Source organism: Sarcophilus harrisii, chromosome 1, assembly GCF_902635505.1.
Source record: "Sarcophilus harrisii chromosome 1, mSarHar1.11, whole genome shotgun sequence".
Lineage (NCBI taxonomy): Eukaryota > Metazoa > Chordata > Mammalia > Dasyuromorphia > Dasyuridae > Sarcophilus > Sarcophilus harrisii.
The window spans coordinates 611,832,231-611,850,068 of NC_045426.1; the positions used below are offsets into that span (position 1 = coordinate 611,832,231).

The 17,838-nt window shown below is 34.7% G+C and overlaps 1 protein-coding gene across 3 annotated transcripts in view; it reads right to left on the reverse strand.

The window, feature by feature from the left end:
- Positions 1 to 17,838, reverse strand: part of TATDN1 (TatD DNase domain containing 1) — a 47,835-nt gene that overhangs the window by 18,706 nt on the left and 11,291 nt on the right. For 2 of the 3 annotated variants that reach the window (XM_003760371.4, XM_031947172.1), the window contains 5 exons: positions 14,699 to 14,764; positions 13,222 to 13,271; positions 6,194 to 6,257; positions 2,887 to 3,030; positions 2,740 to 2,782 (listed from right to left, as the gene is read on the reverse strand). In XM_003760371.4, coding sequence (XP_003760419.2) covers positions 2,740 to 2,782; positions 2,887 to 3,030; positions 6,194 to 6,257; positions 13,222 to 13,271; positions 14,699 to 14,764 — 367 coding nt within the window. Of the gene's footprint in view, positions 1 to 1,044; positions 1,127 to 2,739; positions 2,783 to 2,886; positions 3,031 to 6,193; positions 6,258 to 13,221; positions 13,272 to 14,698; positions 14,765 to 17,838 lie in introns of those variants that run through there. The other variant, XM_031947173.1, reaches the window with a different exon arrangement.

Here is a 17,838-nt window from a genome sequence, read left to right on the forward strand (position 1 = left end):
ACAGTAAATGCTTAATAACTGTACTCATTCATTCACATATTTTTATATACCCAATACCTAGCATGGCAAATCACAGAAGTTTAATAAATACTTGTTAAACTGGAAGAATCTGCCAGATACTGTGCTGTATTGGGACAGACTTCAAGAACCCAGGGTCACCGCCATGCCATGATAAAACAATAGAGTAGGACGACTTTAGTGAAATTTTGTTAATAAAACATTAAAACCAAATGCAGGCAATTTTACAATATTGTTATCCCCTCATTAGGCCAAGAATTCCACTCTCAGATCTTCATCTCAGATAATGAATTTGCTAGTAATTACCCGTATTTTAGACCTCTTATTATGGATCTGCTATTTATCTGGCTTCTTAGTAATTTAATAGCAAGTATATACAATTGTGAAAGAAGTTTAGAATATATTCTCTCAGGGGCAATAATTTCCTACCTTGTGTTAGTTATATCAAATAGTGATTCTTTTCATGTAAATCTCTCATCACTCATATATCTAATAAAACCTTTGAAAGATAAATTTTGGTGCAGATAACGAATAACTGAGGAAAGAACTCTGCTGAGCATCCATGCCTTCCATCTGTTGTTACTAAACTATAGAAAAAATTTCATGGGAACAACCTGAATATTATACATACTAGATGCATTCATTCTTTCATATAATTATAGTAGGAAATGACCTTCATTGATCACAAATTATATCATTAAAAGTGGTCCAAAAACAAAATAATTAATGGCTATTAAACTATTGTAACCAGAAACAGTTGCATAATCAAAATAGCAGAAACTAGTACCTAATCATGATTGTGCCTTTATTTTGTAGCTTTTATCTGATTTTTAAAACAAATTGGGTTCAAAAGTTGCTATTTGGTTGGTATTTGCAAGTGATGGTATTCAACATTCCTTCAGCTTTAACACTTCTTTCAGTCAAAGGTGTTAAGGCTTTGAAATGTCAGGCTTCAAGGTAACAGCTATAACTAATTACCTAAAATTTTAAGAGGAATCCAGAAAACCTATTGACACACACTGGTACCTTAACACTGGCTGGGAACCATTCCTCCTAAGCTGGCTGCTGGCAGAACGGCATCAATCACTCATCTTCAGTGTCCGCTAAGTCCCCAAAGGAATATTTTGAAATCTTGTCTGCTGTCCAATTTTTTTTCAAAAGACCACAGAATTAACATTTTGAAATACCAATAAAAATGTGCAAAGCAACATTCTTCCACCCAAGTGAATATCTCCCTCAATTTCCAAGTAAACAGATCTCACATGTAACTAAAAGTCCCCAAGAGGATTCTATAAATGAATAAGATTTTAGAGCTAGAAGGGACCTTAAAAACATATGGTCCAATTTCTCATTTTACAAGAAGAGTTAACAGGAGTCCTAAATAGCCAAAGAAGTCCAGGATCATGCTAGTGGCAAAGCCAAGAATAGAAAACACCTTCCTTGACTTCTAGTTCCCTATATTCTACACCAAGCTTCAAATGGTTGTCACATGGCCCTATTTGTAATGAGTTAGTATTTTATCAGCAATATGTATTTTTCTATTTAGATGCTTTCAATAATGGTGTAAACTTTTAAAAAATGGTAAGTGTACCACATAGAGAGAGAATTTTTTTTTTCCAGATGTAGTATGATTTTTTCTAATCATTATCATTAATCGGCCTCTAGATATGTATCCCTTAGACTGAATAAAAGTCCAAACAGATGCTACTTGAATAACTAAAGAATAAAGAGTTCATGTGCAGCTGTGGGAAAAATAAAATAATGAATATGACAAAGTTGAGACTGAAGTCATATATAGGTCTTAAAAAAACAACACTCCCTAAACTTTATTTACATGATATTCAAAGAATGAGGTGTGTTCAGTCCAAGACTAGGTCAGAATAGAACCTCTAACACAAACATCATTAAACATCATAGAATTATCACGTGTAATTTACTGAGTATTATAATAAAAATACAGATTTGGAAGTGATCTTATCAATCATGTGGGGTGTCCCTTGAGCCTCTAAAATAAGGATCCTATCACCAATCCAGATAGTATCTTCTTACACTACTTCATCTGTATAATAAAGTCATAGTTTATTTTGTCCAACCAAACTGGAGTTGTTTTAATTTAAAGCTATCATCTTAATTAGGAGAGAGAAGTCCAGCCTGGGTGGTGTGATAGTGACACAAAGCAGGAATTTCAGTTACTAGTTGGGAATGTGGGAAGTCCCTGGATATTAATGATCAGTGAAATACTCTCCATCTTAACATGACTTCTGAGGTGTGCCCTGTTTTATTACTGATATTTTCCAAAGTAATCTCTTCTGTTCTGTTGGTATAAAATATAGTATGTATCTGATGGCTTAAAGTCCATTTTTGGTATCCCTTTGGTTCCAGTAACTCATTGCCTAGATTCATGTTTAAGTGAGCTATAATTAATAGTTATGAATGGTTTTATTCAATACAATTTTTCTCGTCTATTTAATCACAATTAGAAAGTTATTATTGTTTTCCATATCCCCATGAATATTTTTACATACAAGAAAGACTCAAGGATTCAGTGAATACAGTAGTATCTGTAATAAAATGCTATAATCACATATGAAAAAAGCATGTTTTAGCCTATTGAAAATATAATGACTGAAATCATCCTTTACACAAAGTAACTGTAGTTTGAAGTGATAAAAAAAAAGCTTTTAAAATCGCTATTAATCTGTAACAAAAATATTTTCTTACTTGAGTTGTGTATCTTTGGGACAAAACTGTAATCTATCAAAATCTACAAAAGATTAAAAAACAATTACAATTAATCAACTGCTTTGCAACAAAAAAAAGTCAACATTGTAGAACAAAGTCATACTGACCTGCCCTAATGATACTTACCCAATCCACATTCTCCTATTGCTACAACTTTTCCTTTATTATTTTCAGCAAGATTTAGTAGCTCAGTTAAATAAAGGTCAGGATTATTCTTTTCAAATTCTCCACAGCGGGTAGGATGACATCCAACTGTGCTGTAAAACATATCTAGTGCAAAATAACATAATAGACTTATTTTTAAAATGCACTCATTTCTTCATAAACACTCTGTATGCTTTTATATTTATAAGCAATACACAAAAATGTTACATTATTACTTATTCTAAGAAAACTAGAAATAAAAGGAATAAAAAAAAAAAGTCCCCTCTCTCACTGAACGTCAGGACCTTCTTTGGAATTTATTTTCTTAAGAGAGTTGCCTAGAACGCTGAGAGATCCATTGACTTGCCCAGAATCCCTGCTTCACTCTGCCCACAATAGAGGAATAGAGCCACTCTCAGATGTTCAACTACACATTTGTATATAAAATAGGAAAGATTAGAAGTACAAAGAAACACACAGATAACAAAGAGACTTGGGAATTGCCTCAAAAAGAAACAAAAGAAAACTGACTGCTGGAAGAATGACTGCCATAAAGCAGAGCAATCTCTACTTACTATAGACCATGACTTCTTCAAACTCAGTTACTCTTGGACACATCAATAAATGAAAACATAGTACATGGTATTCTCAATGATAAATTTGTGTCATCAAGTTAAAACTAAATTAGGTTCCATTTCCTCTCTATAAAGAAAGTGAAGTATGTGATACATTCAAAAATTATTTCTATCCAAATTAATTTTTTAAGAGTTTTGGTGCTTTGAAAGATTTACTTCAGTTATCTGGAGAAATCACCTACACAGGCCAGCTACTTCACTGATCAAAGCTAGATAAATGAGGCACAGCTAAATGCTTTTCTCAATTACCCCACTGAGTATGTTGAGGTTGGGAAGGGTCCCCAAAAGATTGAGGTCTCAGACTAGTATCTCAATATAATTTGCAGGCTTAAACCAGTATCCAAGTCAAGGGACAAAGTTTATTATAATTATAATGCCAACAGAAGTGGGCTAAAGTCCAGAAGATTTAGCAAAAAAACAGAAGCAAGGAGACACATTTATCTAGTTCTTCATGTTCATTGATATGCTAATTTTATGGCCCAGAGGCAGAACCAAGGAGTTGTCTGGCATTTGGTTATCACTGACTTACAGTAATGTTTGTTGACAGATTGTTAGAACAATAATATTCTTAAATTGGGGTTAGGAGACCTCAGGGTCACAGTTTCCAAAGCCAGAAAACTTTAGATTAATTAAAATAGAGCCCCTAAGGTCAGGGGACCTTCAAATTATTGCTGTCTCCCCTAGAGACATTATATTACATCATAATACCTTTTTCATTCCAAATCTTGGAGAACTTTGCTTGTCCTTCTCAAGTATACTTGTCCATTATTATAAACCAAACTTTTTTAACCTCCACAATTATTCCAGGGGATTGTTCCACTGTGGAAGTAAGCCTGGCTTTTCTAAGGCTGGGCCAACAGAATGAAAGTGCTAATAGATTCTCCCAAGCTGCAAAGGGCCTCGGGTATGGTTTTGACAACAGACTGAGCAAGCCTGCTTAGTCTAGAGGCTCAACCCCCAGTAGGCAGTAACTCAGGGATGGATTCTTTTGCCATACCACCCTATGAAGTGAAGAAAAATACAAAACAGCTCTCATTCGTGTGCATCTGCAAAATGCTGCTTCCCTCCTCTTTCCTCTCCCAAAACAGGCAAAGGTGGACATTAATGCTTCATCCATTTATAAGCAGTAATTCAACTGTTTGTACTCTAAATATATGATTTTGGTCAATGACCAACAAGTTGATAAGTACTTGACCTATATCAATATTGACATTCTCATTATAAACAAAACAGAGAGCTAAGGAGATAGGAGTTAAGCTGAAAGTTCAATCATAGATTCTTCTGAGGTAAATTATGTAGTTTACTGAGCTAATTATGTTATGTGTACAAAAGTACAAAAAAAAGTCCAAAAGAAATATTTCATAGGATGCATGTCTGTTCATTGTGTACTACAGTGTTCATGATAAGCATTTTGATAAGTATTTCTATAAGGAATAAGAAAACATATTGAAGATGAAGATAATGGCAGTTGTATACCAAGATCTGTTGCAAAGGAAGAGTTTGAAAAAAGTTTATAAATGCAGATGGTCAATAAGACTTTCCAAAATAAACTAATATATTCTTTAATAATTGAGCAACTTCACTACAAAGATGGGAAGGGGGAAAACTGTTTGAAAAGATGGTACACAAGCAACAAAAGAGAACCAAAGGTCTGTCAACCCAACAGAAATCTCATGCTTCTACTTAAGAGGACATTCTCTAAGAAGAGAACTAGGAAGCATGTAATATGGCAAGCCATCAGTTGAAGGAACTGGGGAAGTTTAATCCAGAAAGACTCGGGGGAGTCATAACTTCAAGTATTTGGAGGAACTATCATGAAAAACAGATTATACTTATTATGTCTGGTTCCAGATAGGAGTTATTAGATGGAAGTTCAGAGGCAAATTTAGGTTTAATTTAGAGGAAAACTTTGGTTAGTCCTACAGGGGAGGAGAGGGGAAATTAAAAGGGAATGGAGTACACTCATTGCATGTCTTCACGAAAAGAGAGGCTGAATACTTGTTGACTATGTCATAGAAGGGATTGGTTTTCACAGATGGGTTGAGCTATGACTACAGAGGCCCCTTAAAACTCTGAAATTATGATTCTGTGATTATTGCAAGCAGTCATAGCAGAAAAACCAGGAGTAAGGAAGACCTGAGTTTGAAATCTGCTTCAGACCTAGCTTTGTGAATCTAGGCAAGTCATGTACCTCTTTCAGCTTGTTTCTTCATTTATAAAAAAGGAATTATAAAAAAAAATAGTAATTGCATATACTTCACAGTGTTGTTTAAAGATCAAGTAAGATAGTATATGTGAAATGTTTGGCAAATCTTAAAGCTCTATATAAACATTAGCTAGTGTTACTATTATTATTGGACTGGAGAAAAGAGATTGGAAGCAACGAAATCTACTATATCCGTTCCTTCAAAGCCAGTGTTACAAAAGGCTTCTATCAAATTGCATGTCTTAAATAGTATCAAGTACATTTATTTGTAAAGTTTAATTACTGGTTAATCTTAACAGTTTACCAGTAAAACACAGCTCACTTTCTTTTTTTCGCCATGTTTTTATGCAGTAATGACATTTAATTATAGTTCTGCCATTTCTCACAAACTCTTTGGATTTTAGGTAAATATATATATTTATATATATATATATATATATAAGGATACCATTTGTCTTTGCCAAATTCAGGGCATCTTTACTGTCCTGTAGACTTCCACCTGTAATCATAAACTGAGAGAGACAAAAAAAAATAAAATGAAAGAATCTGGATTTAGCAGTGAGTCACAGTTAACAAAAAATGCTAACTATGCCATATCTTTAAACTTTTGTCTCTACTTTACTTTATTGGTGTCTTAACAATTAGTAAAATTCATGTTGATTAAATTTGTTCAGCATAAATTATGAATCTTGATTAATTACCTCCCCAAATAAATTTCATAGGTGCACTGCTGATTATGGCACCACTATAGTTATAAAAGGTTAGCAAAGGATCAGTTTATCAACTACTACTTGTGACTACTCGAAGAGGAAACAAAGTCAACAATCCAGTAAGGAATTCAATGATAAATAATTATAGGACTTAAAAGCTAGTATGGAACTTAGAAATAATCCTATCATCTGATACAGAATCTCTTTTTTACTTATGATTCAGCAGTACCATGGAAGAAATACATAGCATTTACTTGAAATAAACAATTATCTCAAGAAGGAAATCAATTAAGAGATCTGAAAGCATTTGCAAAAGAAAAAGACTAAGATACTATTATATTAAATTTTAATCTAATAATCATATTTAAGTAATACTCATAATTAAGTGATCTTATAAAACATATAGCAAATCAAGTAAATGTTTTTCCCTTTCTTCAGAATAATATAGCACTAGGCTGGTACTTACCTGTTGCACTTCTCACATGTCATTTTGTACTACAGATATTTATATATCATCCTCCTGTTGGACTGTATAGTCTATGAGAATAAGGGACTATTTTTTGTTGAATCTTTCTATAGCATGCTTCATAGGATTTACAAAGAAATGATACCTAAGTATGTAATGTACAATACACTTAGTACAATACTCTGGTAACAATGGCTGCTTAATAAATGATGAAATAATTAAAATTAAAAGTGTAAATGCATGCACAGATAATGAAAAACCATTTTCAGAAAATCAACTTAAAAGTATATGATATGAGTCAAAATTGAACTTTTAAAAAACACCTAAAAAGAACCAAATCTTCAGCAACCTATAGTAGATATAAAAATATAAATAAAATCATGAAAATATTTTAAGCTCAATATATATATACAATCTGAAATGTATATTATGTACATTATTTCCTAAGAATTTTCTTTTTTTTAATTGAAATTACTGTTTAAACAATAAGACAGAAAAAAGTAATAACAAGATTAAATAGAGATTTTTCTCTCCCCTCCAAATCAGAGAAAATATAGCCTATCTATTATTTTTCTATTGAACTAAATTTGAATTTGGAACTCTGTTCAATGAAACTTCACAAATCTTTAAGCTATAATTCATTAATTGTAATATAAAGTATTTCTCTAAGATTATAATTTTATGCTTAGTTCATAGATTTAAATTATAGTCACTTAAAATTAAGCCTAGCTTAATTTTACAAATGAGGAATTTTCCAAGGTTTTAAAAGGTAACATATATTCAGTCAAGAGCAGAGTCAGGATTAAAAAATACAAATTACATATTCAAAATTTTACACTGGAAGAATGTTTTGCAACTGTGGTTCTAAAGCATAGGATCCAAAGACCTGCAAGGGGCCTCAGAGATGATCTATTTCTAAATCTATTCATTCATCTTTTCCCATGAAGAATCTGAGACCCAAAGACAATAAACAAATATCCAAAGTGGGATTTTAACCCAGTTCTTTTGACTTCAGAGTCAGTGTACATTCCACTTTTATATATGTTAAACTATGTATTTTTTTATTTTATTTTTATTATTGCTTTTTATTTACAAGTTATATGCATGGGTAATTTTACAGCATTGATAATTCCCAAACCTTTTGTTCCAATTTTTCCCCTCTTTCCTCCACCCCCTCCCCCAGATGGCAGGTTGACCAATACATGTTAAAGTATAAATTAAATACAATATAAGTATACATGTGCAAACAGTTATTCTGCTGTACAAAAAGAATCGGACTTTGAAATAGTGTACAATTAGCTTGTGAAGGAAATCAAAAATGCAGGCGGACAAAAATATAGGGATTGGGAATTCTATGTATAAACTATGTATTTTTAAAGTGAGGGACTTGACCAGATGTCTGCTAATACACTGATGTGATGAAGAAACATGAAAAATAAAAATAATTAACATTTAAATAACACTGTAATAGTACCAAAGTACCTTCCTCAGAACATCTTTATTGAATTGACAATACAAGTATTACTACCCCCTTTTTACAATTAAGAAAAACTGTAGCCTGGAATGACTGACACGTGTCCTTGGTTACTCAAATACAAGGTGTTTTAGCCAGAGTTTGCAGTATAACAGGATTGTGTAAAAAAGTAATTTTACAAACAGGTTTAGAAAGCAGGAAATGAAATAATTACTGTACCTGTTATGCTTCTGTCCCTTCCCCTTATTTTTCAGGGAAGAAATAGGAAACAGAATTTTAAAACTTAAGGAGTCACAATTCACTACTGAAGAAACTGTGATCCAGAAAAAGCAAATTACTTATCAAAGTCACAGAGCTAGTTAATGGCAGACCCCAGATTCTCTCTCTAACTTGTATATTTATGAGGTAGTTACTAAAAAGGTTTTGAAAAAAAAAAACTGTTTTCCAAAACAAACTGGCACAGATTAATTGACAACATTTTTGAGGATGATTCTGTAAAAACCACTCTGGTAACACCTTTTGTTCACACGCATGTCACTCAACCTCTCTGAAATTCAGTTTCCTTATATGCAAAATGAAATTAATAAGATGCTACCACCTTCCTTACAAGATTATTATAAAATCAACAGAAATCAGCATGTGATACAATAGTCAAAAAAGAAACATGTTCTTGGGCTACATTAATAGGAGCATAGTTAGAAAGGGAAGTACAAGGAGATATCCTGAGATCAATGGGCAAGCAAAGAAAAGAAAAACAAGAGGATTATAAAAAGTGTTCCTTATAAAAGAGTGAGAAGCTTTAGAGGGAAAAACCAATCGATAAAAAATTGGTAAGAGACCCAACTTAAGCTAAATCACCTGTAATATAAAGAAGAAAATGTACACATGAAAAATGGTAAATCTCTCTAAAACAAACTCTTTATTAATTCCACTGAAGTGACCACATTTAGATTTAAGTCTCTAATATACCACACAAGGAGATTGAATGGGGAGATGCAGTCATGATATAGCAAGCACACAAAGAACACACATATTGACAATGATCACTTTGATGGTGCTTAGGGACCAATTCTCAAGATACCTTAAAAAAAGGAAAGACTAGTTACTCAGAAAAAGTTTGAATGTGAGTTTACAGAATGCCAAGTTTTCAAAGAATTAACTTTGTAAAGTTATCCAGAAGTCAATTAATAACAATAAAAAAATCAATAAATGTCTACTATTTGCCAGACAATTAAATGTTGAGGATACAAAGAAAGGCAAATGGCAGTCCCTATTCTTCAGATGTCAACACTCTAATGGGGGGAAAATACCACTAAAGGGTAATGACAAAGCACATAATGGGTGTTCTGTGGGTTGTAACATATTACCAATGATGAATTACACATTTGGAATAGGGTGATGGATGGCTTCGACACTCCATGCTCCTTTACTCCAGGATGCTAGATAGACCTCTCTTTGAATATTTACAGAAAGATACAATGATGAAGAAAGCCATATACCCACTAAGATCTGAACTTCTGGGGAAGCAGAAGTAATATCAAAGATAAAATCATGGCTTTCCTGAAGTCACTCAATGTTCTACATAGGTGTTTTTAAAAAATATCAGTTTTACCATGTGATGGTGAGGTGCTGGCAGCTAGAAAACCAGTGCTATAACAAGATCTGGATTTGTGACTGAATGGCAAGCTAAGGGTGTCAACAATGTGACATGCTAGCCGAAGACTCACTCAGGGAGGCAGAGATGACCCCCAGAACATCGCTGCTCCCACTGTTCAGTTGTGTCCAACTCTTTGTGACCCCAAAGGGGGGTATACTGGCAAAGATACTGGAATGATTTGCCATTTCCTTCTCCAGTGGGTTAGGGCAAACACAGGTTAAGTGACTTGCCCAAGGTTATAGTTAGAGTCTGAGGCCAGATCTCAATTCAGGTCTTCTTAATACCAAGTTCTGCACCCTATCCACTGAGCCATCTAGCTGCCTGAACAAGGGAGCTCGTTAAACCTGCTGTATAACCATATACCAAGATAAGATCAAAATGGGTCCATGATTTAGGCATAAAGAACGAGATTATAAATAAATTAGAGTAACATAGGATAGTTTACCTCTCAGACTTGTGGAGGAGGAAGAAATTTGTGACCAAAGATGAACTAGAGATCATTATTGATTACAAAATAAAAAATTTTGATTACATCAAATTAAAAAGACTTTGTACGAAGAACAAAGCTAATGCAAACAAGATTAGAAGGGAATCAACAAACTGGGAAAACATTTTCATAGTTAAAGGTTCTGATAAAGGCCTCATTTCCAAAATATATAAAGAACTGACTCTAATTTATAAGAAATCAAGCCATTCTCCAATTGATAAATGGTCAAAGGATATGAACAGACAATTTTTAGATGATGAAATTGAAACTATTTCCACTCATATCAAAGATTGTTCCAAATCATTATTAATCAGAGAAATGAAAATTAAGACAACTCTGAGATACCACTACACACCTGTCAGTTTGGCTAAGATGACAGGAAAAAATAATGATGATTGTTGGAGGGGATGTGGGAAAACTGGGACACTGATACATTGTTGGTGGAGTTGTGAACAAATCCAACCATTCAGGAGAACACTCTGGAATTATGCCCAAAAAGTTATCAAACTGTGCATACCCTTTGACCCAGCAGTGCTACTACTGGGCTTATACCCCAAGGAGATACTAAAGAAGGGAAAGGGACCTGTATGTGTCAAAATGTTTGTGGCAGGCCTGTCTGTAGTGGCCAAAAACTGGAAACTGAGTGGATGTCCATCAATTGGAGAATGGTTGAGTAAATTGTGGTATATGAATGTTATGGAATATTATTGTTCTGTAAGAAATGACCAGCAGGATAAATACAAAGAGGCTTGGAGAGACTTACATGAACTGATGCTAAGTGAAATGAGCAGAACCAGGAGATCATTATATACCTCAACAACGATACTGTATGAGGATGTATTCTGATGGAAGTGGATTTCTTTGACAAAGAGAAGATCTAACTCAGTTTCAAATGATCATTGATAGACAGAAGCAGCTACACCCAAAGAAAGAACACTGGGAAATGAATGTAAACTGTTGGCATTTTTGTTTTTCTTCCCGGGTTATTTTTACCTTCTGAATCCAATTCTCCCTGTGCAACAAGAGAATTGTTCGGTTCTGCACACATATATTGTATCTAGGATATACTGTGACATATTTAACATGTATAGGACTGCTTGCCATCTGGGGGAGGGGATGGAGGGAGGGAGGGGAAAAACTGGAACAGAAGTGAGTGCAAGGGATAATGTTGTAAAAAATTACCCAGGCATATGTTCTGCCAATAAAAAGTTATAATTATTAAAAAAACAAACAAACCCTATAAGAGTATAAGAGTTTGGGGAGAACACACATAGACTTCAGTTCTGGAAGCCATACCACAAATCCACACAGGGCAATGGACAGATTGGAGAGCACTAAGAGAGGTGGACCAGGATGGAAAAGCGCATAGAGATCAGGGTTATGTGAGCACTGGCTGCAGGAACTGATAATAGTTAGCTTGGAGAAAGTTTAAGGTAGATTATAAAAAAATCAGTTATTAAAAATTGCTATAACAAAGAGGACCGGAGTTGCTTGGCCCCAGGAGGCAGAACTGGGAGCAATGATGGAAATTGGAAAGAGGGAAGAAGTAGTTTTCAGGGAAAACTTCCTAAACAAAGGTAAAATGGACCCCTCTATGAGAGTCTCTGCAGAGAAGCTAGATGGCCACCACAGGTCACTAATGTTGTAGAAGGAATTTTTTGATTATGTATGAATGGGACTAGAAGTTCTTAACCTTCTTTATGAAATGGATCCCCCTGGCAATCTGGTGAAGGATTCCTCAGAAAAAAATTTTAAATGCATAAAGTGAAATTCATAAAATGTCAAAAGGAACCAGATATAGTGAAATACAATTATAATTTTTTTTAAAAGTTAAAAAAAACCCTGAGGTCAGAATTTGAGTTCTAGCCTTTCTAATTGTGAACTTCTTTGATTCTGAGAAAAAAAGAAACCAAGACTTTCCTAGTTCTTCAGATAATAAAAATATAATTGTTAAAATAAATAATATCCCTTCACTGATATTTAAGCTTCAGCTTATTCAATCAGATTGGGAGTGGTATGTCTTTAAAAGCAGATAAAATTCATTTTCAGCAGTTTGGATGAATGAGATGATTGCATACAAATACCAAAAATACCTCCCAAATGCAAATCATTAGATAACTTCAAAAGGCCTCTTTTTCTTTTTGCCTTTAAAAAAATAAATCAAACAAATATTTACTGCCTTTCTGGAGGGAATAGGGTATTAACAAGAAGAGTTACATCTGGGGTCAGAGATCTAGGATGGAATTCTGTCTCTATGACTTCACACTTGAAAGACCTCCAACTGTACTTCTCATTTCCTCATCTATAAATGATCTCTGATATACCAAGATTTAAATTTGATGATCACATGGAAACTCCTAAGCACAAGACCACCATTTTGGAGAAGTACTGATAAAGTGAGAAAAAAAGACAGAGTAATAAACACACAATATTAGAGCTGGAAAGGACCTCGGAGATTATTTAATGCAATCCTTTCATTTCACATGAGAAATCAACGTATATTTATCCTTGCAAAAAAGTGCTTTGACACTTTCCTTCCACTTATAATTCTACATGAAAGCAACAGTGGTAGCACATAAAAGCTAAATTAACAATTTGTTTCATTAGTTTTAATATTTCTGCTTTTTTAAAGACTATGAAATTTAATTTAAAAATTAAATGAGAATTAAAAACAAATCTTACCTTTTTAACACCAGTTTGGACTGCTCTTTCTATTATATCCAAGAAATCATCTGTAAAGGTTGGACCCCAAAAGAGAAACAGGAAATTATGAATCCATTTAAGTGGCATTTAACTTTAATGATCAACAGGCCAAAAGACACTGACACAATCATTTTCATAAACTTCAGATTAAATCTGAAATTTGTAATGAGTCTGTACTACAGATCAAGAATTTATTCATTATTACTAACCTGCTTAAAAGATTTTGTGCAAGATGTGACCTCATTGATAAACAACAGAAGGTAGAATGCAGTATTTGTTAAAGACAAATAAACTAAAACTGATAAAGTAAATGGTTAAAATAGACTGCTAAATGCTAAAAGTTGGCAGAAAGTATGAGTTCGAATCTCATTTTTAAATAAGCTAATGAAATGAAATGGAATAAAAGTGAAATTAATTTGCTCAAACTTTTTTCCTGGCTTGAATTTTATGAACTATGTCATAAAAAAAAGTTTTGATAAACTGTCCAGTTCTACTTGGTCCAGGTACATTTACTTCAGTGGGATTTCAGATTTTGTGAATATCCAGTATTTATTTTTGAGAAGACATTTAGTCTTTTCTTATAAATGTTCTTGTTAATTCCTCTTTTTATAGAGGACTACACAGATGAAAAGATTTAACATTCCCCTATGCCTCTGAATAGTTATTTAGTATTAATCCAAATGTTAGGAAGGAAAGCTGGCATTTCTGTGTTATCAATAAATCCTTTAATGCAAAAACTGAAAACAGAAGCAGCATGATAGTGGAATAAATACTGTACTTATTAGCATCAAGGTCCAGATTTGAAATTTGCCATCTGCAATCAGTATAGCCATGGATAAATCACATCTCCAAGAACAAAGAGAAGGGACTATTTGGATTATTTGACCTCAAAGCACCCTCTGATTTCAATTTTTTATGTTCCTAAATAAACTGACAAATATATATATATATATTTAAACTCTGTTAAATTTGCTTATCCACCATTCAATGAGCAATCATTAAAGCACCTACTGTGGGCCAAACACTGAATTGAATTCCTTTGCTACTAAAGTGCTTTATTCTCTCTCCTAAATTTATGCCTTTGAAAGAGCTTACCTTCAGACCTGAAATGATGTTCATTTTTGCCCCTGTCTCTTACCTCCTTTCAAAATCAGACTTCAGTGCCATCTCTTTCAAGAAATCCTTCCTGATTCTTCAGTAGTTGTTCAGTTCAGTCCCTTCCTCAAATCATGGGTTTTATTTGCATCTATCCTGTCTTTATTCTTCTGTGAACATAATGTATTCCTCCCAGGAAATGTAAGCAACTTGGAGACTAAGATATGTCTGTATATCCATGTCTAAGTACATCACAGGTACCTAATAAAGGCTTGTTGATTGATTGATAAACATCTACTATTTGAGGAGCCCAGACCTATTTCCTCATAAAGGCAGCAAATTTAATTTTTTTTCAAATTACCTTGGTGTTTTTGAATCCCTCTATAAATTCCTCTAAACATAGGATCAGTCAAGTTGACACCAATATCTATAAAAAAAGAAATAAACATACGTAATTAGCCTTTTAAAATATTTATTTATAATTTCTACATAAATCTAAAACACTCTGTTTTAAATTTTTGTTTACATATTTATTCCTAGAAACTAAGAGAAAGTTATCCCTTGGTTCCTCAGAATGTAAACTGTCCTTTCATTTAACAGATAATAAACAAATAGGGTTTCCTAAAAAGGTAAACAATCATTCATTCATGAAAAGGCATATGCTAGAGAAGAATAAGTAAACTGACCTTACAATGAAGGCATGCTTTATGGTTTACCAAGTATTCTTCAAAAAGACAATTTTCATTTAAATCCCCTAAAATTCTATGACAGAGTTAAGGTAGGGAGGATTATCCCCATTTTACAGATGAATATGCTCATGAAGTAAATATCCTACACAAGGTCACATAATATAGGAACTGTCTCCTTAGGTCTTTCACCCAAGCTCATTTATACAATTCCAGAGTAATTTATTGCTTCAGTTTAGTTACGTGTAAAATTCAAATTAATTGTTTCAGTAGGAGAAAAAGCAACAGCTGAGTTTCAGCCTGTCACTATATAAATCACAAAGGATCCTGAAAGATGTTGTTTCTACATCCAGTCTGCCCTTCTGAGAGAATAGAGGTTCTTTATCTTTTCTGTGGACCCCTGAGCAGCCTTTTGTGCATGGAATAAGAAGGCTGGTAACCACAGAATGTTCCAAGTAAAGTAAGACTTTGCTGTTCAGTCAATTCAGTGGTGGCCAACACTTCATGACTCCATTTGAGTTTTTTTGGAGCAGTCTGCTATTTCCTTCTCCAGCTCATTTTACGTGTGAGAAAACTGAGGCAAATAGGGTTAAGTGACTGGCTAGTAAATGGAACAGCTATTAACTGTCTGAGGCCAAACAAACTTGGGAGGATGAGTCTTCCTACCTCTAGGCCGAGCGAACTCTATCTGCCATGGCAGCACTTAGTTGCCCAAGATAAGGCTGAAGACTTAATTTATCAGAAAAGTTTATATTTGATCTGATGAGAAATGCGGAGCCACTGGAGTCTATTGAATGATGGTAATTACTTATGCTTTAGGAAATCTGTTTTGGTGGCTGTGGAGAACATGTCATTAGAGAAAGCCCTGAAATAGGAAGCTTTTGCAACTATCTAGTTCAAGGGGCGTAGGGCTTGAACTAAGGTGGCTGCATTAGTGCAAAGGAGCACCTAAACTGGAAATGTGGGAGACAAAAATAAGATCTGACCACTAACTGGATATACGGGAAGAACAAGTGAATGTGAGGAGTCAGTGAGAGTGAAGATGATGACTGCACTGAAGAGAACTAAATTGGCTAGGGCAGTGATGCCCTCTACAACAATAGGAATTTGGAAGAGGGATTCCATAGGAGATGGAATGCTATGGCAACAGGTAGGCCAGTTTATATAAGACTACCTGTTACCCAATTTTCACCAGGTACTGAAACCAGTAGCATGCAAAAGCATGTTTTAGGGACTCTTCTCTTTGCTCCAGTCTAGTCTGTTTACTGGGCAGCTCTTACCAAGTGCCATGGGCCCCAGTGGAATTGGTGCTGTGAGGAGAAACTCTATAATCAATCATTAAAAAGACAATTGATGAAAACCTACAGAGCAGTCAACAAGGCTTCCTCAAAAAGCAAGGAATTCCAGATGAAATTTATTTCTTTAGATAGTAATACGAAATTAATATGTGAAAAGAATGTTGTGAATGTAGTCTACTAAAATTTTAGCAAAGTTTTAAATTAAATATCTTAAAATATTCTTGGGGAGAAGATGGAAACATGTGGACTGAGCAATAGTTAGATCAGAACAGGCTAGTCAGTTTTTTTTGTTTTGTTTTGTTTTTTAAACTATTTCTGGTCCTAGAGTCAGGAAAACATGGATTCAAATCCCACCTCAGACACTTGACACTTACAGGTTGTGTTTGAGGTTGGGAAAGTTGCTTAACTCCAACATGTCTTACCAAGAAACCCCCACAAAAAAACCCCTAAAACGAAGATTTTTTCCAAGACTTTGGTTTCTTGCCTTTCTTCAGATACCTTATGCCCCTATCACTTAGCATCCTCACCACTGTTATTCCCAGCATGGATCTCCTCTGAATACACTTTTCAGTATCATTCTAGCACCTTCCCCCAGCACTTAGTTGCCCAAGATAAGGCTGAAGACTTAATTTATCAGAAAAGTTTATATTTGATCTGATGAGAAATGCGGAGCCACTGGAGTCTATTGCTGAGTCCCTGCTTGCTGCCTTTGAGAACACCTCTTCTGATCTCTTTTCCGCATTAGCAACTCAGGGCTTCCACTTTACTGGCCAGACTCTCCTTGCAGCTGTGGTGGCCTCTATGATCTCCCTTGTCAAAGTTGCCCACTAGTTTTCCATCTCTAGATGGAACCCTTCCCTTCCAAGTTCCCACTTGTCTAGAGCCTGGTGGCTGCCTTTGACATCATAACATGTGTAACTGTTTGACATAAGGTACAACTCCACTCAGGCTTCCTCTGTAATTTCTCTTGTTGGCTTATAGCTGCCTCAATAAATATCCTCTTCCATGGGGACTGTACAATTGGGTTCTTTGCTTATGCAGATCTTGAAATTTACAATTCCTCTACCACCCACTCACTTTGAGGAGCTAAACTATTACTTGCCAGCTCGCTGCTGCCCCACAGGGAAGTCTGGTTCACCACGAGTTCACCCTTTCAGGCCTCACTACAAGCCCAGAGACACTTGCTCAAGAGACAGGTGAGGTCCCCAGTAGCCTCATGACCTTCTTGAACTCACTTGCTAATGTTTGGATTGCCTCTTCTCCACAAAGGGAAGCTTACTGCTGCACTTGGGGCAACACAACCTGCCAGATCAAAACTAATATCCTGAAGAGATAGTGGTCTTCTGGTATCCGCAATCTATCAAAGGCATTCTTCCTTCAGGAACCTGGCTTGTTCTCCCAGCTCTCCATGATGCTTGTCCTTTTCCTCTTCCTCCTGTGCAGTTGTCTACTGCTTTACTGGCTCACTAATTTTGTGTCCAAGAAATTCTGGCCTCTGGACATTTCTTCCTCTCTTC